This window comes from Leucoraja erinacea, unplaced genomic scaffold, assembly GCF_028641065.1.
Source record: "Leucoraja erinacea ecotype New England unplaced genomic scaffold, Leri_hhj_1 Leri_557S, whole genome shotgun sequence".
Lineage (NCBI taxonomy): Eukaryota > Metazoa > Chordata > Chondrichthyes > Rajiformes > Rajidae > Leucoraja > Leucoraja erinaceus.
The window spans coordinates 31217-56055 of record NW_026576462.1 but is presented as its reverse complement, the minus strand read 5'-3'; the positions used below and the strand labels follow the sequence as shown (position 1 = coordinate 56055).

The following is a 24839-nucleotide window of genomic DNA, read 5'->3' as shown; positions in this document are numbered from 1 at the left end:
CAACCAGGGGCTTTGTTCATTGACATTGACCGCAGAGACCAACTGTTTGCTGAATCGGGGGTTGGAAATAAATGACAATCCCACCACCTCCTTCAATTCTGCTTGACTTTAAGAAGAATGACTTCCACCACAATAGTTCATAATATAATGTCCACATGCCTTCTTTTTCTTGTTCATTTTCAACTCTCCACCTTCTCATTCCCCTTTGTTCCTTGGGGTTCACCTTAAGTGGGTAACATTTGCTGAGGGGCCTGCATACCCTCGGTCATGACGGCATCCAACCAGAAGATGGCGCTGTAGCCGGTAAGTTTGTGAGCGGCGGCCATGTTTGTAGTCTTTTGTCGGCCCGGTTGTAACAATTTACATCATCTTTATCTGACACTTAGTGGTTCCCACCACTTTTACCAATGGTGCCTTCAAATCTTTCATGGCCAATAATCGTCCCACATTCTCCTCCTCCAAAGCCCTAATCCATTTCCTTCCCCATCAGGGATATAGGGTGAGGCATTTTTATTTATTATTTATTTTAATTTTTTATTTTAATTTTTTTTAGCCCTCTCAGTTTATGGGTGCCCCAAGGGATAATCTGTCATCCTGTCGTCTCCTACTTCTGTTTCTCTGTCTCTCTGTCTCTCTCTCTCTCTCTCTCTCTCTCTCTCTCTCTTTCTGTGTCTCTGTCTTTCCTCTCTCTGTCTAGCTCATAGAAACATAGAAATTAGGTGCAGGAGTAGGCCATTCGGCCCTTCGAGCCTGCACCGCCATTCAATATGATCATGGCTGATCATCCAACTCAGTATCCTGTACCTGCCTTCTCTCCATACCCTCTGATCCCCTCAGCCACAAGGGCCACATCTAACTCCCTCTTAAATATAGCCAATGGAACTGGCCTCAACTACCCTCTGTGGCAGAGAGTTCCAGAGATTCACCACTCTCTGTGTGAAAAAAGTTCTTCTCACCTCGGTTTTAAAGGATTTCCCCCTTATCCTTAAGCTGTGACCCCTTGTCCTGGACTTCCCTAACATCGGGAACAATCTTCCTGCATCTAGCCTGTCCAACCCCTTAAGAATTTTGTAAGTTTCTATAAGATCCCCTCTCAATCTCCTAAATTCTAGAGAGTATAAACCAAATCTATCCAGTCTTTCTTCATAAGACAGTCCTGACATCCCACGAATCAGTCTGGTGAACCGTCTCTGCACTCCCTCTAAGTCCTATAATGTCCTTCCTCAGAAAATCCTCTCTCTCTCTCTCTCTCTCTCTCTCCTCGGGAAACTCTCTCTCTCTCTCTCTCTCTCTCTCTATCTCTCTATATATCTATCTATCTCTCTATCTATCTATCGATCTCTCTCTCTTCCTCTCTCTCTCTCTCTCTCTCTCTCTCTCTCTCTCTCTCTCTCTCTCTCTCTCTCTCTCTCTCTCTCTCTCTCTCCGTCTCTCTCTCTCTCTCTCTCTCTCTCTCTCTCTCTGTCTCTCTCTCCGTCCCCCTCTCTCTCTCTCTCTCCCTCTCTCTCTCCCTCTCTCTCTCTCTCTCTCTCTCTCTCTCTCTCTCTCTCTCTCTCTCTCTCCCTCTCTCTCTCTCCGTCTCTCTCTCTCTCTCTCTCTCTCTCTCTCTCTCTCTCTTTCTCTCCCTCTCTCTCTCTCTCTCTCTCCATGTGCCTGCAACAAATCTTTACTACTTTGTTTTTCACTTCTGTGAAAATAAATTGATCTAACTGTTCTTGTCAGAACTAAAGGATCTTCAAGGAGGCTATTTAACAAACCCCTTCGCCCTCAGGGTCTTCTCCTAGGTACCTCCCTCAGGGGTCTAATTTCAACCAAACATCTTCCCCTTCTGCCCTTTGACTCCCCGTCCTGTTGGCCGGGTGATCTTCGTCCACCCCGGCCCCTGTCTTTTCTTTCCTTTGGGTATTTTGGCCCCCTCCGGCTCTGCTCTCTCTTCCCTGGGTATTTTGGCCCCCAGCGGCTCTGCTCTCTCTTCCCTGGGTATTTTGGCCCCCAGCGGCTCTGCTCTCTCTTCCCTGGGTATTTCCTGCCCTCCAGGGTCCAGCATTTGCCCCAACGGACGATTGGGCAGAATGCGGGGATTTGGCCCACAGCCTTTCCCCCTCCCTTTTTCTAAACACCGTGTTTAATTACCTTATTTATCATAATCATATTCTTAATACCATGTTCATCATATTCTCAATACCGCGTTCATCATATCTGCCTTGCCCGTAGTTGTGAGATTCAAAAATCACAAATGCTCTTGAGACAAATTCAGACAAAGAAGTGTTTTTATTAATTTCATATTCTGCAGAATAGGTGCCTCTCCTCTGATGTCCCCTAGAGGCACACAGAAGATGGAGATGCGTTCTATCTTTATACCGTTCTTCACTATGGTCACTACCTCATGTCTCCCCATCGAGTTTCGTCCAATCATAACATAAAGCCCACATTCCCACGAGAAAGTCCAGGAATGTCTCGGACCATCTCCTGACGTCAAAGACTCCCAAGGCTTCTGCTGAAGTTGTTATCTGTATGCTACTTTTTATCTAGAATTTCTCTCTGTTCTGTATATTGTTACTTTATTCTACCAGCAGTCTGGCTTCTGCTGATAAGCTCATTTATTTCTAAGTTATATTTTTCAGAGTTCTGGTATAAATCAACCATCCCTATTAACCCCTTTCTCACATTATCTATCTATCTTTATCTATCTATCTTTATCTATCTATCTTTATCTTTCTATTTTATTCTATTCTATTCTTGAAATCCCCCCCATACATATTGAAATAACGTTTCCTTGCTCACATGCCGATCATATCTCCTGATGTAACTTATACCCGACATCCTGGTTACTGTTTGGAGGCCTGCATATAACTCCCATCAGGGTATTTTTACCCTTGCATTTTCTTAACTCTACCCACAAAGATTCCTCATCTTCTGATCTTATGTCATCCCTTGATTGAATTTCATGTCTGTACCAGCAGAGCCACCCCACTCTCTCTGCCCACCTGCCTGTCTCCTTGATAGGATGTCTTAGAATTAAGGGGAGGTCGTTTAAGACTGAGGTGAGTAGTGAATTTATGGAATTCCCTGCCACAGAGGGCAGTGGAGGCCAAGTCGCTGGATGGATTTAAGAGAGAGTTAGATAGAGCTCTAGGGGCGAGTGGAGTCAAGGGATATGGGGAGAAGGCAGGCACAGGTTATTGATAGGGGACGATCAGCCATGATCACAATGAATGGCGGTGCAGGCTCAAAGGGCTGAATGGCCTCCTCCTGCACCTAGTTTCTATGTGTCTATGTGTATCCTTGCATGTTTAGCTCGCAGCTCTAACCATCTTTCAGCCAAGTCTCCGTGATGCCCACGTCGTACCAACGAAGTTCTAACTATGAGCTCATGCACCTTGTTGCGTACACTGTGTGCATTCAATTACAATGTTTGTTCTTGTATAGTAATGGACAATTGGCAGGGGCATTGTGTCTTATTACCATTTGTCCGTTATAACCGAGTATGGTATCATTGTACGTAGTTTAAACAAAGAACTGCAGGTGGTGATCAATACAGAAAAGGACACAAAGTGCTGGAGTAACTCAGGCAGCACGTCTGGAGAACATGATCATTTGGGACGTATGTGCAAGAAGGAACTGCAGATACTGGGTTAAACCAAAGATGGACACAAAAAGCTGGAGTAACTCATCGGGACAGGCAGCATCTCTGGAGAGAATGACCCTTCTCCAGACTGATCCGGTCTGCTGTTACTCCAGCACTTTGTCGTTTCATTGCTTGATCTCATTTCCCTGTTCATGATCCATATCCCTCTATTCCTGCACTTCCATGTGCCAATCTAAAAGCCTCTTAACCACCATTGTAGTATCTGCCACCACTATCACCCATGGCAATGCATTCCATGCCTCACCACCCTTGGTGTAAAAAGCTCCCACTCTCACCTTATAGCTATGCCCGCTAGTTTTGGATGTTTGCGCCCAGAGATAAAGATTCTATGTTGTGCTGTGTGGCATTACTTGGTACTGTTCTATAGTGCTGTGTGCTGTATTCTGCTGCACGATGTGTGCTATGCCATGCTGAACAGTTTTGTACTTTGTTGTACTGTACTGCATTACACCATGCCGTACTGCATTACACCATGCTGTAGTGTTGTACTGTGCTGTAGTGTTGTACTGTGCTGTAGTGTTGTACTGTGCTGTAGTGTTGTACTGTGCTGTACTGTATTACACCATGCTGTAGTGTGTTGTACTGTGCTGTAGTGTGTTGTACTGTGCTGTACTGCATTACACCGTGCTGTAGTGAGTTGTACTGTACTGCATTACACCATGCTGTACTGCTTTACACCATGCTGTAGTGTATTGTACTGTACTGCATTACACCATGCTGTACTGCATTACCCAATGCTGTAGTGAGTTGTACTGTACTGCATTACACCATGTTGTAGTGAGTTGTGCTGTACTGCAATACACAATGCTGTAGTGAGTTGTACTGTACTGCATTACACCGTGCTGTAGTGAGTTGTACTGTACTGCATTACACCGTGATGTGGTGTGTTGTACTGTACTGCATTACATCGTGATGTACTGCATTACACCGTGCTGTAGTGTATTGTACTGTACTGCATTACACCATGTTGTAGTGAGTTGTGCTGTACTGCATTACACCATGCTGTAGTGAGTTGTGCTGTACTGCATTACACCATGCTGTAGTGAGTTGTGCTGTACTGCATTACACAATGCTGTAGTGAGTTGTACTGCATTACACCATGCTGTAGTGAGTTGTACTGTACTGCATTACACCATGCTGTAGTGAGTTGTACTGTACTGCATTACACCATGCTGTAGTGAGTTGTGCTGTACTGCATTACACAATGCTAGTAGTGAGTTGTACTGTACTGCATTACACCATGTAGTGAGTTGTACTGTACTGCATTACACCGTGCTGTAGTGAGTTGTACTGTACTGCATTACACCCTGCTGTAGTGAGTTGTACTGTACTGCATTACACCATGCTATAGTGAGTTGTACTGTACTGCATTACACCATGCTATAGTGAGTTGTACTGTACTGCATTACACCATGCTGTAGTGAGTTGTACTGTACTGCATTACACCATGCTGTAGTGAGTTGTACTGTACTGCATTACACTGTGCTGTAGTGAGTTGTACTGTACTGCATTACACCGTGATGTGGTGTGTTGTACTGTAATGGCCTGTGAACTTTTCTAAAGTTCAGAGTCTGTGACAATCTCACTTCAAGTGTCAAAGTTAGACACAAAATGCTGGAGTAACTGCAGAACAGGCAGCTTCTCTGGGTAGAAGGAATCTGTTACGTTACAGTTTACGACCCTTCTTCAGACTCAGACTGAAGAAGGGTCTCGAGCCGAAAGATCACCCACTCCATCTATTCAGAGATGCTGCCTTTTAGCAGAGTTACCAACAGAGCCAACATTTTGTGACTACCTTCCGTGTAAAGCCTTCAGTATTGATCATTAAGGACATTAAAGGAGCATCTGCTTACTTCCTACCAACTTTCAGTATCTCTATTGAGGAATGCTGGATGAGATCTACCATCTAATGCAATATTCCGGTAAGCCTGGGTCCAGCTATTTTCCACATTAACATGTCACACTGTGTCATTTTAAGGATCTTACCTTAACTCGTGCGCCTGCATCAATTCTGATTACACAAATGCCAGCAGAACAGGGAGTTTTATCAAGCTCTTGTGCAATTTTATTCCCAGCTCCTAATGAGAACATTAAGCAGGCACCCCCATGGTGCAGCAGTTACAAGCTTTAGACAAAATTCAGAATGAAAGTCAACTTTGGAATATATATTTTACTTTGATCAATAAAAAATAAACTTTTTGAGTTTCAATTCATCATAGTGCAGATGCTAGAGGAGACCTCATGGTGTGTAGTGGTGCGAGGAACATAGAAACATAGAAAATAGGAGCAGGAGTAGAGCCCATTCGGCCCTTTGAGCCTGCACCGCCATTCAATATGATCATGGTTGATCATCAAACTCAGTATCCTGTACCTGCCTTCTCTCCATACCCCCTGATCCCTTTAGCCACAAGGGCCACATCTAACTCCCTCTGAAAAATGTTTTCCTCATCTTGGTCCTAAAATATCTCCCCCTTATCCTTAAACTGTGACCTCTTGTTCTGGAGAGTTTTGCTCTTCACTTAGAGGGAGGTTTTATTCAATGGGAGAATAGTGGAGATTGAAGCAAGAACAAAATGAATAGTCCCCTTGATCTGACCGACAGCAGAGGACGTGAAAACTGGATCTAGGGCACTCTCGGTGGAGAAGATCAAATATGACAGAGGAGAAACGGGTAATATATATAAGCATCTGGATAAACAGGGTCTGATTAGGAACAGTCAACATGGATTTGTGCCTGGAAGGTCATGTTTGACTAATCTTCTTGAATTTTTTGAAGAGGTTACTCAGGAAATTGATGATGGTAAAGCAGTGGATGTTGTATACATGGACTTCAGTAAGGCCTTTGACAAGGTTCCTCACGGAAGGTTGGTTAAGAAGGTTCAATGGTTGGGGATTAATGGAGGAGTAGCAAGATGGATTCAACAGTGGCTGAATGGGAGATGCCAGAGAGTAATGGTGGATGGTTGTTTGTCAGGTTGGAGGCCAGTGACTAATGGTGTGCCACAGGGATCTGTGTTGGGTCCACTGTTGTTTGTCATGTACACCAATGATCTGGATGATGGTGTGGTAAATTGGGTTAGTAAGTATGCAGATGATACTAAGATAGGTGGGGTTGTGGATAATGAAGTAGATTTTCAAAGTCTACAGAGAGATTTATGCCAGTTGGGAGAGTGGGCTGACAGATGGCAGATGGAGTTTATTGCTGATAAGTCTGAGGTGCAACTTCTTGGCAGGACAAATCAAAATAGGACGTACATCGTAAATGGTAGGGAATTGAAGAATGCAGATGAACAGAGGGATCTGGGAATAACTGTGCACAGTTCCCTGATAGTGGAATCTCATGTAGATAAGGTGGTAAAGAAAGCTTTTGGTGTGCTAGCCTTTATAAATCAGGGCATTGAGTATAGAAGTTGGGATGTAATGTTAAAATTGTACAAGGCATTGGTGAGGCCAATTTTGGAGTATGGTGTACAATTTTGTTCACCTAGTTATAGGAAGGATGTCAACAAAATAGAGAGAGTACAGAGGAGATTTACTAGAATGTTGCCTGGGTTTCAGCAACTAAGTTACAGAGAAAGGTTGAACAAGTTAGGGCTTTATTCTTTGGAGCGCAGAAGGTTAAGGGGGGACTTGATAGAGTAGGGAAGATTCAAACAAGGTGACATGACTTGAGAATTAAGGGACAGATGTTTAGGGGTAACATGAGGGGGAACTTCTTTACTCAGAGAGTGGTAGCTGTGTGGAATGAGCTTCCAGTGAAGGTGGTGGAGGCAGGTTCGTTTTTATCATTTAAAAATAAATTGAATAGTTATATGGACGGGAAAGGTATGGAGGGTTATGGTCTGAACGCAGGTGTATAGGACATGGGGAGAATACGTGTTCGACACGGACTAGAAGGGTCGAGATGGCCTGTTTCCGTGCTGTAATTGTTATATGTTTATATGGTAAAGAAGACCATCTGAAAGGCACACGTGTGGAAAGTCTTGTCAGCTAAGCAGGTAATGGAAGAATACAGACATACAGCACAGAAACAGGCCCTTCGGCCTAATTCCATGCTGACCAACATGCCTCATCTACACTGGTCCCACCTGCTTTTGTTTGCCCCGTATCCCTCTAAACTTTTCCTATCTATGTGCCTGTCCAAATGCCTTTTAAACATTGTTACAGTTTCTGCCTGAAGCACCTCCTCCGTAGACCCACCACCCTCTGAGTGAACAAGTTGCTACTCAAGTTCCAGGTGGAGGTGGTGGAAGGGCAGAGTGGCCTTGGAATTCATTGGGAAGGGAATGTCAGGCTGGGTGTGTGCGGTGATGATCAGAGGGCGGGAGAGATTGGCTGGTTTAATTTGGCAATGAAAGTTTTGCGATTATAATATTAATCTCGACGCAAAGCGTGAAGCAGTTAGATGACGGTGCAATGGCATGGTTAGACTGCCACACTATTGTCAATCAAACTGGGCAGGAGATAAGTGTAGGCCAGAGGAAGGCCAGAGTTCCTCTTTGTAATCTCCTCCTCGATCTTCAGCATGGCTTCCACGAAGTCTGTGATGTGCGCTCTTGCCTCCAGCTCAGTGAAGCGCTCCTCCACGTACGTGCCCAGCTTGGTCTGCAGGGAGAGAAGAGACGGCTGTTCTGATCAAACCAGGGTGACAGCTCAGTACACACACATACACTGAGCGCAGTTCTGGTCTTGGAACACACACAGACGTGCACACACACACACACACACACACACACACATTGGCAAATGTGCACACACATACACATAGATACACAAAAACAGAGACACAGCCACATGGTCAGGGAGATGCAGACACATGAGCACACATACACACTCTGACGCTCACACAGATGAGTATACGAGCAGGGAGGTTCTACTGCAGTTGTACAGGGTCTTGGTGAGACCACACCTGGGGTATTGCGTACAGTTTTGGTCTCCTAATCAGAGGAAATACATTCTTGCCATAGAGGGAGTACAGAGAAGGTTCACCAGACTGATTCCTTGGATGTCAGGACTTTCATATGAAGAAGGACTGGATAGACTCGGCTTGTACTCGTTAGAATTTAGAAGATTGAGGGGGGATCTTATAGAAACTTACAAAATTCTTAAGGGGTTGAACAGGCTAGATGCAGGAAGATTGTTCCCGATGTTGGGGAAGTCCAGAACAAGGGGTCACAGTTTAAGGATAAGGGGGAAATCTTTTAGGACCGAGATGAGAAAAACATTTTTCACACGGAGAGTGGTGAATCTCTGGAATTCTCTGCCACAGAAGGTATTTGAGGCCAGTTCATTGGCTATATTTAAGAGGGAGTTAGGTGTGGCCCTTGTGGCTAAAAGGATCAGGGGGTATGGAGAGAAGGCAGGTACGGGATGCTGAGTTGGATGATCAGCCATGATCATATTGAATGGCGTTGCAGGATTGAATGGGCTGAATGGCCTACTCCTGCACCTAATTTCTATGTTTCTATATTTCTATGACACCCTACTGACACCAAACACAGACACGCATATACTCACAAACACGTGTACACACACACACGCAGACGCTTAGAAAGACACACACAAAAACATTGACACTAACAGTCAGGCAGACACAGATGCACACAAACATATATACACTGATACACACACACTGACACATGCAAATACTGACACATCCTGACAAAGACACATTTTGATTCGTGTTGCTGTATGGCAACCCAAATTTCACTGTACCAACTGGTGCATGTGACAATAAATGTCAACTTGAACTTGAACTGCCAGAGACACAGAGATACATCTCTTATTCTTTTAGTGCAACATTTGTCCATTCGGCTGTTAGTTTTTCTGCTACTTACGTTAATGGGAGATGGTTGACTGAGCAGATAGGTGGTTGCAATCACTGTTGCTTTTTCAATTCCCTTTGGCAAAGTCTCGGCAATATCTGCTTTGGTGACTAGGCCCTTTTTAGTCGGTGCAGGCTTCCCCATAATGGAAGGGCTGTTTTGTACACAGGAGCCCCAGTCATACTAGGAAAACAAACATTATATGGAGATACAGTAACATATAACCGTATAACAATTACAGCACGGAAACAGGCCATCTCGGCCCTACAAGTCCGTGCCGAACAACTTTTTTCCCTTAGTTCCACCTGCCTGCATTCATACCATAACCCTCCATTCCCTTCTCATCCATATGCCTATCCAATTTATTTTTAAATGATACCAATGAACCTGCCTCCACCACTTCCACTGGAAGCTCATTCCGCACGGCTACCACTCTCTGAGTAAAGAAGTTCCCCCTCATGTCACCCCTAAACTTCTGTCCCTTAATTCTGAAGTCATGTCCTCTTGTTTGAATCTTCCCTATTCTCAAAGCGAAAAGCTGGTCCACATCAACTCTGTCTATCCCTCTCGTCATTTTAAAAACCTCTATCAAGTCCCCCCTTAACCTTCTGTGCTCCAGAGAATAAAGACCTAACTTATTCAACCTAGCTCTGTAACTTAGTTGTTGAAACCCAGGCAACATTCTAGTAAATCTCCTCTGTACTCTCTCTATTTTGTTGACATCCTTCCTATAATTAGGCGACCAAAATTGTACACCATACTAAAGATTTGGTCTCACCAATGCCTTGTACAATTTTAACATTACATCCCAGCTTCTATACTCAATGCTCTGATTTATAAAGGCTAGCATACCAAAAGCTTTCTTTACCACCCTATCTATATGAGATTCCACCTTCAAGGAACTATGCACAGTTATTCCCAGATCCCTATGTTCAACTGTATTCTTCAATTCCCTACCATTTACCATGTTCTTCCTATTTTCACTTGTCCTGCCAAGGTGTAGTACCTCACATTTATCAGCATTAAACTCCATCTGCTATCTTTCAGCCCATTCTTCCAAGTGGCCTAAATCACTCTGTAGACTTTGGAAATCCTCTTCATTTTCCACAACACTCCCTATCTTAGTATCATCTGCATACTTACTAATCCAATTTACCACCCCTTCATCCAGATCATTGATGTACATGACAAACAGCAAAGGATCCAACACAGATCCCTGAGGCACCCCACTAGTCACCTGCCTCCAAGAATGCAAATGTGGGAATCTGGGGCAAAACATAAAGTACTGGAGGTACTCTGCGGTCAGGCAGCATCTGAGGAGGGAATGGACAGACCACGTTCAAAGTCAGGACCCATAGTCATAGACATGTAGCGTGGAAACGGGACATTCAGCCTGAAGTGCATAAGCCAACAAAGATACCCCATCTACGCCATTACCACGTGCCTGCATTTGGCCCATATCCATCTAAACCTTCCCTATCCATGTACCAGAATGAGTGTCTTACCATACACCCACCACCCTCTGTGTGAAAAAGTTGTCCCTCACCAAAAAACCTAAGCCCTTAGTTCTTGATTCCCGTACTCTGGGTTAAAGACTGTGCATTCACCTATCTATTCCTCGCATCTTCTTAGCAAAAGGATTTCAGTATAGGAGCAGGGAGGTTCTACTGCAGTTGTACAGGGTCTTGGTGAGACCACAACTGGAGTATTGCGTACAGTTTTGGTCTCCTAATCTGAGGAAAGACATTCTTGCCATAGAGGGAGTACAGAGAATGTTCACCAGACTGATTCCTTGGATGTCAGGACTTTCATATGAAGAAAGACTGGATAGACTCGGTTTGTACTCACTAGAATTTAGAAGATTGAGGGGGGATCTCATAGAAACTTACAAAATTCTTAAGGGTTTGGACAGGCTAGATGCAGGAAGATTGTTCCTGATGTTGGGGAAGTCCAGAACAAGGGGTCACAGTTTAAGGATAAGGGGGAAATCTTTTAGGACCGAGATGAGGAAAACATTTTTCACACAGAGAGTGGGGAATCTCTGGGATTCTCTGCCACAGGAGGTAGTTGAGGTCAGTTCATTGGTTATATTTAAGAGGGAGTTAGGTGTGGCCCTTGTGGATAAAGGGATCAGGGGGTATGGAGAGAAGGCAGGTACAGGATACTGAGTTGGATGATCAGCCATGATCATATTGTTGGATGATCGGCCATGATCATATTGAATGGCGATGCAGGCTTGAAGGGCCGAATAGCCTACTCCTGCACCTAGTTGCTATGTTTCTACCTGCGCTCCAAGGAATAAAGTCCTAGCCTATCCCTATAGCTCAGGCCCTCGAGTCCTGGCAACATCCTCGTAAATCTACTCTGCACTCTATCTAGCTTCCTATAGCAGGGTGCACACAAGACTCCAGGTGTGGCCTCACCAACATCTTCTTCAGACCGAGAACCTTTTTAGAGTAGGCATAAAAATCCATGAGAGGAATAGATCGGGTAGATGCACAGAGTCTTTTATCCAGAGAAGTGGAATCGAGGACGAGAAGACATAGGTTCAAGGTTAAGGGGAAAAGATTTAATAGGAATCCGAGAGGTAACATTTTCACACAGAGGGTGGGTGTATGCAACGAGTTGCCAGAGTTGAGGCTGGGACTATCACATCATTGAAGAAACAGTTGGAGAGGTACATGGATAGGACGTGTTTGGAGGGTTATGGACCAAGCGCAGGCAAATTGGATTAGGGTAGCTGGGACATTGTTGGTGGTGTGGGCGAGTTGGCCGAAGGGCCTGTTTCCACACTGTATTAATCTGTGACTTTATACTTTGAAGAGGTTCAGCAGTGGAGCTGTATCTTGGACACACCAGATGAGTCATAAAGTCATGGTTTTGGGTCAAGTCTGAAATCGTGAAGCAATGGGGGTGAGTGGACCAGCTCCAGTTACAAACCCATCACTCTCCCTTCCCAGTCCATCCCACCTGCCCCTCCCCAGCCCAGTCTGTTCAGGGGATAAGTCTGTGTTTGTTGGTTTATTTATTCAGGTGAAGGCGCTGTACACAAGGCAGCCAGACAACAGTCGCTTGCTTGTTTTGTTTTTTTTGTCTTCAATTTAATTTCAAGTTTTTGTCCACCTTGTGTGTTGTGACTGTTGGCCGACCAATTTCCCTCTGGGGATGAATAAAGATTTATGATATGGTATGTCCTAGAGTTACCAGAAGATGCCGGGGAACCAGGGTGGGGGGGCAGGTGATCGATAGATTGATATCTGGGTTGGAAGAACATAGTGGTACATGGTAAATGGTGGGGAATTGAAGAATGTAGGTGAACAGAGGGATCTGGGAATAACTGTGCACAGTTCCCTGAAAGTGGAGTCTCATGTAGATAGGGTGGTAAAGAAAGCTTTTGGTGTGCTGGCCTTTATAAATCAGAGCATTGAGTATAGAAGTTGGGATGTAATGTTAAAATTGTACAAGGCATTGGTGAGGCCAATTCTGGAGTATGGTTGTACAATTTTGGTCGCCTAATTGTAGGAAGGATGTCAACAAAATAGAGAGAGTACAGAGGAGATTTACTAGAATGTTGCCTGGGTTTCAGCAACTAAGTTACAGAGAAAGGTTGAACAAGTTAGGGCTTTATTCTTTGGAGCACAGAAGGTTAAGGGGGGACTTGATAGAGGTTTTTAAAATGATGAGAGGGATAGACAGAGTTGACGTGGAAAAGCTTTTCCCACTGAGAGTAGGGAAGATTCAAACAAGGGGACATGACTTGAGAATTAAGGGACTGAAGTTTAGGGGTAACATGAGGGGGAACTTCTTTACTCAGAGAGTGGTAGCTGTGTGGAATGAGCTTCCAGTGAAGGTGGTGGAGGCAGGTTCGTTTTTATCATTTAAAATAAATTGGATAGTTATGTGGATGGGAAGGGAATGGAAGGTTACGGTCTGAGCGCAGGTATATGGGACTAGGGGAGATTATGTGTTCGGCACGGACTAGAAGGGTCGAGATGGCCTGTTTCCGTGCTGTAATTGTTATATGGTTATATGGTTATAGTGGAAGAACACAAAGTGAAGGACACAAAAAGGGAAAAGTTCAGAAACCTCTGCAGGGTTGAAGCAAAGTGGCAGGATGGGTTGGGAAATGGCTTCTTGGAGTTCATTCATAAAATGGTGCAAGGGTGATGTTTGAGTTGGTTGGCTGGGCAATGCCCTGAGGAATGGGGGCACGCATCATTATTGTGTCCAAGGTTATCCATGGTTTAGTAAAGGTTATGGATTCAGGATTAGTTTTAGTTTATGGAAGACCCTTTGTCCCACTGAGTTTGTGCCGACCATCGATCACCCGTGCACACGAGCTCCATGTTATCCTACATTCTCATCCACTCCCTACACACTAGGGAATTATTTACACAGGGCCAATTAAACTACAAATCAGCACATCTTTGGGATGTGGGGGAAGGGGGGGGGGTGAAACTGGAGCACCAGAGGAAACCCATGTGGTCACAAGGAGAACATGCAAACTCCACACAAACAGCACCTGAGGTCAGGTTCAAGACTGCACTGGAGGCTCCTGCTGTGTCACAGTCCAGTGCATTGTGTTGCATTGGAGCACCAATTGCATAAAATGCGAGCTGACCTGTCCAACGTTTACTGCAGAGTGTTGTCCGGAACAGGTGAAGATGACCATGGTTAGGTACTTGATGAGTTCAGCCTTGGAGTGAAATGATGAAGGGAAGCCTAGTGAGAAAGATCAGAGGTGTTACAACAATGAACTGGAGACCATCAAAGCACTCAATACGCAGAATGCAAACTGCGGCAATGCATGCATCAACTCTCTGCTTGGCAGTGTCAGCACCCCACCCTCTGTGAGAAAAAATAATCCCCTTCAGGTTCCTATTAAATCTTTCCCCTCTCAGCTTCAACATATGTTGTCTGTTCTTGATTCCCATACTCTGGGTACAAGACTGCATTTTACACCTATGTAACATTGTTTCTCAACCCCCTGCTCTCCAGCATGATGTCCTGACCTGCCCAACCTCTCCCCCTAGCTCAGTCAATTGGCTTGGTATCAGTGCAAAATGTCCCTAGTATATAGTAGGATAATGCTTGTGTGAGGATATCACTGGTTGACGTGGACCCGGTGCACCAAAGGGCCTGTTTCCGCACTGTTTCTCCAAGCTAAACTGAAAATTAGGCCCAGGTACAGTGCATATAACATTATATCTTGTAAAATGTTTTACCCTCTTTCCTTTGTGCAAGAGACAATAGGTGCAGGAGTAGGCCATTCGGCCCTTCGAGCCAGCACCGCCATTCAATGAGATCATGGCTGATCATCCCCCAATTAGTACCCCGTTCCTGCCTTCTCCCTATATTCCCTGACTCCGCTATTTTTAAGAGGCCTATCTAGCTCTCTCTTGAAAGCATCCAGAGAACCAGCGTCCACCGCCCTCTGAGGCAGAGAATTCCACAGACTCACCACTCTCTGTGAGAAAGAGTGTTTCCTCATCTCCGTTCTAAATGGCTTACTCCTTATTCTTAAACTGTGGCCCCTGGCTCTGGACTCCCCCAACATTGGGAACGTGTTTCCTGCCTCTAGTGTGTCCAAACCCTTAACAATCTTATATGTTTCAATAAGATACCCTCTCATCCTTCTAAAGTCCAGAGTGTACAAGCCCAGCTGCTCCATTCCCTCAGCATATGACAGTCCCGTCATCACGGGAATTAACCTTGTAAAGTTTTGTCCCAGCTGTAATTAGGCAACTGGATGGTTATCTCATCAACTGGAGTGCAGTCCTGACCTCCCATCTATATAAACATATAACCATATAACAATTACAGCACGGAAACAGGCCATCTCGACCCTTCTAGTCCGTGCCGAACACATAATCTCCCCTAGTCCCATATACCTGCGCTCAGACCATAACCCTCCATTCCCTTCCCATCCATATAACTATCCAATTTACTTTTAAATGATAAAAACGAACCTGCCTCCACCACCTTCACTGGAAGCTCATTCCACACAGCTACCACTCTTTGAGTAAAGAAGTTCCCCCTCATGTTACCCCTAAACTTCAGTCCCTTAATTCTCATGTCATGTCCCCTTGTTTGAATCTTCCCTACTCTCAGTGGGAAAAGCTTTTCCACGTCAACTCTGTCTATCCCTCTCATCATTTTAAAAACCTCTATCAAGTCCCCCCTTAACCTTCTGCGCTCCAAAGAATAAAGCCATCTGCCCCATTGGAGACCTTTGAACTGTATTTAATCGGACCTCATCAGATTTCAATGTTATATCTTAGCACTGGCTGATGTCACGTTTATCTGTGTACTGCGTGATCGTATTCATGTACAGTCTTTACTTTGACTGGATAGCATGTAAACAAAAGCTTTTCACTCTACCACAGTACACATGACATTAGTAAACTAAACAAAACTAATGTTGAGATTATAAAATCATGAGGGGCATAGAGAGGGTAAATGGTCACAATCTGTCCCCAGAATAAGGGAGTCTAGAACTAGAGGGCACAGGGATAAGGGGAGAGAGGAGGAAGTTAGAGGGCAGGGCCTCCTGATTGCCTGCCCCAGAGCTCTGTGACAGGACAGAGAGATAGATTCTTCCTTAGTGCGGGTGTCGGCAGTTATGGGGAGAAGGCAGGAGATTGGGGTTAGGAGGGAGAGATAGGTCAGCCCTGATTGAAAGATGGAGTCGGCAATGTGCTGAATGGCCTAATTCTACTGTCACTTATGACCTTATGAGGACTGGATATCAACAGCGGTCGATCGATAGACACTGATCAACACGACGAGATTTGAAGAATACCTGACGATTTCTTGGATAATAATCCTTCGACGAAGATCTCCTTCACCCAGGCTTGAAGTTCTGGATCACACTGGACATTTGTGTCGTTCTCATAGTAAAGGTCAACAATGTTTTCTGTAAACCTTTGAAGGAAGGAAGGAAGGAGAGCGTTAATGGAGGGATTGTGTATAAAAAAACTCGAGACCACTGTTGGATTTGCTTCTGTACAGGGGAGCAAGCGGATGAAAGCAACGAGGAGCTGTGTGAGTGACGAGATGCAAGGCGGCGAGGAGAGGGAGGTAATGAGGGAGGGAAGGGCCATGTGGGAGAGGTCAGTCAGGATGGGCTGAGTTATAGAAGGATGTGGATGTGGATTTCAAACAATTGGCTGGAGTAACGATCAAAGAGAGCATTGTGACCAGTTTACCCAGTTTGTCAACGCGACCGCAACACCACAATGCCGCCCCTAATATCTTCTGCACCCTCATCAAAGCATCCATGTCCTTCCTGTAATGGGGCGACCAGAACTACATGCTATACTGCAATGCGCCAAACCAAAGTCTTATAAAGCTACATCATGACTTCCTGACTCTTATACTCAATGCCCTGAACAATTATGGCAATCCTATCATGTGCCTTCTTTACCAAATATGTGTGTTGCCACTTTTGGGGAGCTATGGCCTTGAAGCCACAAGATCCCTCTGTACATCAATGATCCAAAGGGTCCTGCCATTGACTGTATACTTTCCACTTATATTTGGCCTCTCAAAGTGCAACACCTCACACAGATTCATACAGCTCGGGAATAGACCCTTTGAATTGATGGCTGTGAGTGCGCTTATACTGTGTGCCTGGGGATTCTCACACACCACTGTGATGGCTGTTTAAGTTTATCTTTAATCTTCATGTAGTTATGTATCCTGTTGCTTTTTTTTGTATGACTGTATTGTACATCAAATTTCACTGTACCTCGTTACACATTAAAGGACCTTTGACCCAACTTATCCATGCCCAAAGATAACACCCTCAGGAAGCTGTACTGTGCCACACTCTACATGATGGCATTCCCCTGCGTTAGATCAGTATCCACCTACACCTGGCAGAAATGCTACTCAAAGGCAATGATTGTACGTGGCCTTAGCACCACCTCAGTAGGTATTAGTCACTGCTCAGTGGATGGGGTGTGTGTGTGGAGCAGGATCCTTCTGTCCCCTGACTCACTTCTACCAACCCCTTGTCCCCTCAATGACTGTAAATGGCTTTAATAGGTGAGGTTGTGTCAAATGATGGCAGGGGAGACATCTAAGGCAGGGTTAGGGGTCTCTCACTTGTTGATGGCCAGCCAGTTCTTCAGAGCATCATCTCTGTAGTAATAATTGGGGATCTTTTCCACTCCTCGAGCAGCCAGATTGTCTGGGAGACACATAGATTCGTAGGTAGTGCGATCCAGACCGCGCTGCAAGACCTCCACGGTGGCTGGCCCTCCGGAAGAGAATGCCTGGAACAGATGAAAACACTCAGTAGAAAGTCATGATGCAATTCTATAGTATCCTATCTGTTCCGACTCCTATCCTGAAATGCTGCCTGCTCCGCTGAGATACTCCAGCATTTTGTGTCGTTGGTGTAAGCCAGCTTCTTCTCCCGCTTTGAAACATCACAACAGCAGCACTCACCTGCTACAGCCCTGTTCCCACCCTCACCTGGCTCCTGTACTACCCCACTCACTGTCGGGGAACACGATGTCAGACGGGTGCTCCTGGCAGTGAACCCCAAGAAGGCTACCGGCCCAGATGGAGTCCCTGGTAAGGTGCTCAAAGCGTGCGCCCACCAGCTCGCTGCCATCTTCACCAGAATTTTCAATCTCTCCCTGGCCCAGGCAGTTATTCCGTCCTGCCTAAAATCAGCCACAATCGTCCCTGTGCCGAAGAAGTCTCCCATCACCAGCCTTAATGACTACCGTCCTGTTGCCCTCACTCCGGTAATCACGAAGTGCTTCGAGAGATTGGTCCTCCAGCACATCAAGGACTATCTACCACCAGACTTCGACCCCCACCAATTCGCTTATCGCCAAAACAGATCCACAGAAGACGCCATCACCGTAGCTCTCCACTCTGTGCTGAGCCATCTGGAGCAGGGGCAGAGCTACGTCCGGATGCTCTTTGTGGATTTTAGTTCAGCCTTTAACACAATCATCCCGGACATCCTCATTGGTAAACTGGTCACTCTCGGCCTCCCCACTGTCACATGTGCCTGGATTAAGGATTTCCTCACAAACCGGCCCCAGACTGTGAGACTTGGCCCCCACCTCTCCTCCACTCGCAGGTTGAGTACCGGTTCCCCACAGGGCTGTGTGCTAAGCCCCCTCTTATACTGTCTCTACACCTACGACTGTAGTCCGGCCCACAACAACAACCGCATCGTCAAATTTGCTGACGACACTACTGTGGTCGGACTTATTTCAAAGGGAGACGAGGCAGCCTACAGAGAGGAAGTCCTGAAGTTGACAACCTGGTGCTCAGAAAACAATCTGGCTCTGAACACCAGGAAAACAAAAGAGCTCATTGTCGACTTCAGGAGGCACAGCACCGACTTAGTCCCCCTACACATTAACGGCGAGTGTGTGGAGAGGGTCAACACCTTCCGGTTTCTCGGCGTCCATATCGTGGCTGACATCTCCTGGACGGACAACACGACAGCGGTCATCAAGAAGGCTCAGCAGCGGCTGCACTTCCTGAGGGTCCTCAGGAAGCACAACCTGGACTCTAACCTGCTGCTGACCTTCTACCGCTCGTCCATCGAGAGCCTGCTGACATACTGCATTACAGCATGGTATGGCAGCTGCACCATGGCAGACAGGGAGAGGCTTCAGAGGGTAACCAGGACAGTGCAGAGGATCATTGGTTGCCCTCTCCCCTCCCTGATGGACATCTACACCTCCCGCTGCCTTAGCAGGGCAAAGAAGATCACCAAAGACAGCTCCCATCCTGCGTTTGGACTGTTCGACCTGCTGCCCTCTGGAAGGCGCTATAGGTGCATCAAATCCAGGACAAACAGACTCAGGAATAGCTGCTTCCCGAGAATTATATCTACCATAAATTCAAATCCACACATGCACTGACTACACCGCCCAACACGGACTTCCATCTGTATATATGTATATATGTATGTAGCGCCGTAGAATTTGTGCACCTATTCCCCCCCCCCCCCATCTCCCTTCTGTTTTGTTTTTCTGTTTCTTGTTTTTTGTGTAAAATTGTATGTATGCACTGAGTACGAGCAGCTTTCAGTTTCACTGTACATGTATAGTGACAATAAATGGCATATCATATCATCTGCAGTTCCTTCCCACACGACTCTGTAGGACTTTGGACAGGTCACATTTGGAGTGTTGTGTGCAGATCTCGTCGCCCCATTACAGGAAAGATGTGGAGGATTTGGGGAGGGTGCCAAGTAGGTTTACCAGAATACTGCTTGGATTAGAGGGTTTCAGTTACAAGGGAGAGGTTGGATAGACTTGGATTGTTTTCTCTGCAGTGTTGGAGTTATAGGGAAGGCCTGATAGAAGTATATAATATTATGAGTGGCATAGATATGTTAGACAGTCTGAAGCTTTTTCCCTGGGTGGAAATATCCAACACTAGAGGGCGTTAGAGGTTAGGATGAGGATAAGTGGTTAAGGTGAGAGGGGGGAAAGTTTAATAGCGTTCGTTTCACTGAACACCTCCACTCAGTCTGCCTAAACCTACCTGATCTCCCAGTTCCTCAGCATGTTAGCTCCCCCTCCCATTCCCACACTGAACCTTCTGTCCTGGGCCTCATGCACGGTCAGAGGGAGGCCCAGTACAAATTGGAGGTACAGCACCTGATATTTTGCAGTCAAGTCAAGTCAAGTTTATTTGTCACATACACATACGAGAAGTGCAGTGAAATGAAAGTGGCAATGCTCGCGGACTTTTGTGCAAAATACAAACAACAAAACAACCAAACAAATTATAAACACAGTCATAACACACATATTCTTTTACCTAATAAATAATGGAAGGAAAAACGTTCTGTAGAGTTAGTCCCTGGTGAGATAGGCGTTTACAGTCCGAATTGCCTCTGGGAAGAAACTCCTTCTCAACCTCTCCGTTCTCACCGCATGGCAAAGGAGGCGTTTGCCTGACCGTAGCGGCTGGAACAGTCCATTGCAGGGTGGAAGGGGTCTCCAATTATTTTGTTTGCTCTGGAGTTGCACCTCCTGTTGTATAGTTCCTGCAGGGGGGTGAGTGAAGTTCCCATAGTGCGTTCGGCCGAACGCACTACTCTCTGCAGAGCCTTCTTGTCCTTGGCAGAGCAATTCCCAAACCAGATGGTAATGTTCCCGGACAAGATGCTTTCCACCGCCGCTGCGTAGAAGCACTGGAGGATCTTATGAGACACTCTGAATTTCCTCAATTGCCTGAGGTGGTAAAGGCGCTACCCTGCCTTACTCACGAGTGCTGAGGCGTGTGATGCCTATGTCATATCCTCGGAGATGTGGACTCCCAGATATTTAAAACAGTTCACCCTATCCACAGGATCCCCATTTATCCTCAATGGAGTGTACGTCCTCGGCTGATGTGCCCTCCTAAAGTCCACGAACAGCTCCTTCGTTTTTTTGATGTTCAAGAGGAGGCTGTTATCCTGGCTCCAGAGTGCTAGATCAGCCACCTCCTCCCGGTAGGCCTTCTCATCGTTGTCTGAGATCAGGCCTTATGTGGTATCAGTGGTATGAATATTGAATTCTCTAGCTTCAAGTTACTCTTGCTTCCTCTCTCTCCCCATCCCTCCTCCTTCACAGTTCTCCCACTATCTGTCTGCTTTGTTGTCAGCTTCTCCTAGATAACAACGATCTACATTTTCCTGGATCTGCATCTCTTTTGATGTCTTACACTTCCTTATCTCTGCAACTCCCTCTCCACTGACTCAGTCTGAAGAAGGATCTCAACCACAAACGTCACCCATTCCTTCCATCCAGAGCTGTTGCCTGGCCCACTGATATTCCAGCATTTTGTGTCCATCTAAAAGTTTTACGGAGAAGTGCAAGCCAAGTTGTTTTTTACACACAGAGAGAGGTGGGGGCCGGGAACGCATTGCCAGGGGTGGTGGTGGAGACAGATACAATAGTGGTTTAAGATAAGCAGACACTGTGGAAATGTAGGGAATAGAGGAACATGGATCATGTGCACGCAGATGGGATCAATTTAACTTGGCACCATGTTTGGTCTAAACATTGTGGGCTGCAGGGCCCGTTCCTTTGTACTGTTCCATGTCACCTCAGCAGTTCTGTCTGAAGAAGGGTCTCTACCCAAAGAGTTGTCTGTCCATTCCCTCCCTCCACGGATGCTGCCTGACCCAGAGTTCCTCCAGCACTTTGTGTTTCACTGCTGACTCCAGCACCTGCAGTCGCTTGTTTCTCCAATTCTGAAGAAGGATCTTGACCCCAAATATCATATCAATGTTCTCCAGAGATGCTGCCTGACCCGCTGAGTTACTCCAGCACGTTGTGTCTTCCATGTCAGATATTCCTTTGTTCCCTGGAAGTATTTTTAAGAATGGAATGCACTTGTATTTAAGAATGAAGAATGAGTGCGGCACAGTTGTGCAGTGGGTAGAGCTGCTGCCTCACAGCACCAGAGCACAGGTCCTGGCCATTCTGACTATGGGTGCTGTCTTTGTGGAGTTTGTACTTTCCGCCTGTGTTTCCTGCAGGTGCTCAGGTTTTCTCCCATATCCCAAGGCCGTGCGGGTTTGTAGGTTCATTGGCCTCTGTAAATTGCCCCCTAGTGTGCAGGGAGTGGATGGGAAAGTGGCATGATGTAGAACTAGTGTGAAGGGGTGATCGATGGTCAACATGAACTCAGTCAGCTGCATCTCAAAACTAAAATATGAATTCTTTTTTTAAATGCTTGCAGTCATTAATCCTGTGCCAACGCTGCTAATCTAATAACCAGGAACTGAGTAATTAACTGGAAGAGCCAGGATGTTGGTTCTCAGAAGGGGCGGGGTGAGGGGGATACCCACTGAACACCTCTCCGCTTCTCCGCTAGAGCCCAGGCCAGCACTGAAAGTGTCACCACAGGATGGGTGGGGTGGGCAGGCTGGCTTTGATCCGTGTCGGCTGTTCTCAAATTCATTGCCATAGACGGCTGTGAAGGCCAAGTCATTGGGTATTTTTAAAGCGGTGATTGACGGATTCTTGATTGGTAAGGTTATGGTGAGAGGCAGGAGAATGGGGTTGAGAGAGAAAGACAAATCGGCCATTATAAAAAAGGTGGGGTAATTCATTCAATAGGCCAAATGGCCTCATTCTGCCCCTACATCTTATGGTCTTATGTAGACCACACTCAAGTGTCGTATGAACTTTGAATTCTATTATTTTAGGTATCTACTAAAAAAAACCTCACCCCTCCTCCTTTCTTTATCACCCTCTATCTTGCCCCCCTGGGCCCCACATGGACTCACACCTGAGACTTCTCCTCTCCATTTCCACCAGCATGCATTCCTCGAACTTCACTGCGCAACTCCAATCCTTTCTGAAGTTTCACACCTTCTCTGTCAAACCATCTGCCAATAATTTAAAAAGCCCTCACTCACCCAAGCACTGTCCTGCCCTCTCCTCTCTTCCACCTCTCTCCCCTCAAACCACAATCAGACTGAAGAAGGGTCCAGACCCAAAACAGCACCTATCCATGTTCTCCTCAGATGCTGCTTGATCTGCTGTGTTACTCCAGCACTTTGTGTCATTGTGGGCTTCCTTGTGTTAAAGGACTGTTTCGTGTTGAATGAATCGACAAGTCTCTGACTGTGAAATTCTGATTTCTGAACGGCCAATATATCCTAAATACTTCCAATAAAAACATGGAATAATAGGCTCACCTTATCAAAGACGCCATCTTTGGAGATGAGGAGATTCCTCGCAGCCATATTGATGTGCAAAGTATATTTCACATGAGGCATCAAAAGCTGAAATGTGAAAAGTTTGAAGTGACTTTAAGCAACTTTATGTAAGATAAAGAGGTGATAAACTTCACCGTCAGCCAAAGTGTTGATGGGTGTGTGAAGCGCCACGGATGTAGGTGGGAGGGGACTGGACAAGAGGTTGGGGGGTATAGGTTGTAATCCAGGAGATGAGCTCAATGGGGAAAGAGCAGGCAGAGACAATACTTCTGCCAGAGGGCAGTCCAGCTTGTAAATTTCGGGGAGGAAATAGAAGTGGGCCTTGCGAGGCTATGGAACGATGAGGTTGGAGGCTGTGGAGGGGAGATCGCCAGAGGCAATGAGATTCAAAAAGTCTGGGCGATGACGGCCGAGTGCTGGGGTCCAGCTAATGGTCACTGTCAAGGGGTGGGTATGTGGAGGTGTCTTAGAGTTGGTGCCTGGCCTCAGCGCTGTGGAGCGGTCCTGACATGAAACGTCACCTATTAATGCCTCCAAAGATGCTGCCTGACCCGCTGAGTTACTCCAGCACTCTGTGAAACGTCACCTATCCATGTTCTCCACAGATGCTGCCTGACCCGCTGAGTTACTCCAGCACTCTGTGAAACGTCACCTATCCATGTTCTCCACAGATGCTGCCTGACCCGCTGAGTTACTCCAGCACTCTGTGAAATGTCACCTATCCATGTTCTCCACAAATGCTGCCTATAGGCACTGAGTTACTCCAGCATTTTGTGTCCTTCACCGCCAGTCAGTTATGCTTAGTGTTGGTGGCCACAGGGAAGAAGTGCCGTCCCAGGGAGGGGGGGGGGGGGGAAGGGGGATGGAGGGTCGTGGGGAACGGAATGCATGGGGACATGTCAGGGGAGCAGGGGATAGAGGGTGGGAGGGGGGAGAATGAGGGGGTGAAGTGTGAGGGCAGAGGGGTGGAGGGGGAGGACATGTGGAAGGGGTGGATAGAGGGAAGGGGGTTGAAGGCTGGGCGAATGTGGGAGGGGAGCATGGTGGAAGGTGGTTGCTTGTTCCATTACTTTCTCCAGTTTGTAAGTAAGGTAAACACTCCGCCCCCACCAAGAGTTCTCATTGGAGAGATCAGGATATTTTCTTCCCCTTGGCTCCAGCCATTGTTCTTGAATTTGACTTGTTTAAATCTGATGCGATTGGATCGCATACAAACCAAAGCTTTTCACTGTACCTCGGTGTGTAACATTCGTAAATCTAGATCTTAATTAATTTAATAATATATGTAAAGGTGCGGATGGATGTTTTTGTAAAATTGTGAAAGGCTTTATTTACTCAGCATCCTTTTCCCAAGGTGCAAATGTCAAATGCTAGAGGGCATAGCTAGAATGCCAGAGGCCAATGTGGAAAGGAGTTGTGCTGGGAAAGCTTTTACTTTATACAGAGGGCGGTGGGTGCCTGGGACACGCTGCCAGGATGGTGATGCCGGCAGATACAAGAAACTTTTTAAGAGGATTTTAGGTAAGTACATGGAAGTGCAGGGAATGGAGGGATATGGATCATGTGCAGGCGGATAAGATTTTGTATAGGCACCATGTTCGGCACAGACATTGTGGATTCAGGGCCTGGACCTGCACTGTTCATTTGCAAAGACACATGATCA

At 46.1% G+C, this 24839-nt stretch overlaps 1 protein-coding gene across 1 annotated transcript in view; it reads right to left on the bottom strand.

The window, feature by feature from the left end:
- Positions 1 to 5691: 5691 nt before the first annotated feature.
- Positions 5692 to 24839, bottom strand: part of LOC129694146 (polyunsaturated fatty acid 5-lipoxygenase-like) — a 34910-nt gene continuing 15762 nt past the window's right edge. Inside the window, exons 9-14 of the mRNA XM_055630864.1 lie at positions 23156 to 23242; positions 17584 to 17753; positions 16277 to 16398; positions 14096 to 14196; positions 9487 to 9657; positions 5692 to 8254 (exon numbers count right to left, since the gene is read on the bottom strand). Coding sequence (XP_055486839.1) covers positions 8075 to 8254; positions 9487 to 9657; positions 14096 to 14196; positions 16277 to 16398; positions 17584 to 17753; positions 23156 to 23242 — 831 coding nt within the window. The 3' untranslated portion in view covers positions 5692 to 8074. The remainder of the gene's footprint in view (positions 8255 to 9486; positions 9658 to 14095; positions 14197 to 16276; positions 16399 to 17583; positions 17754 to 23155; positions 23243 to 24839) is intronic.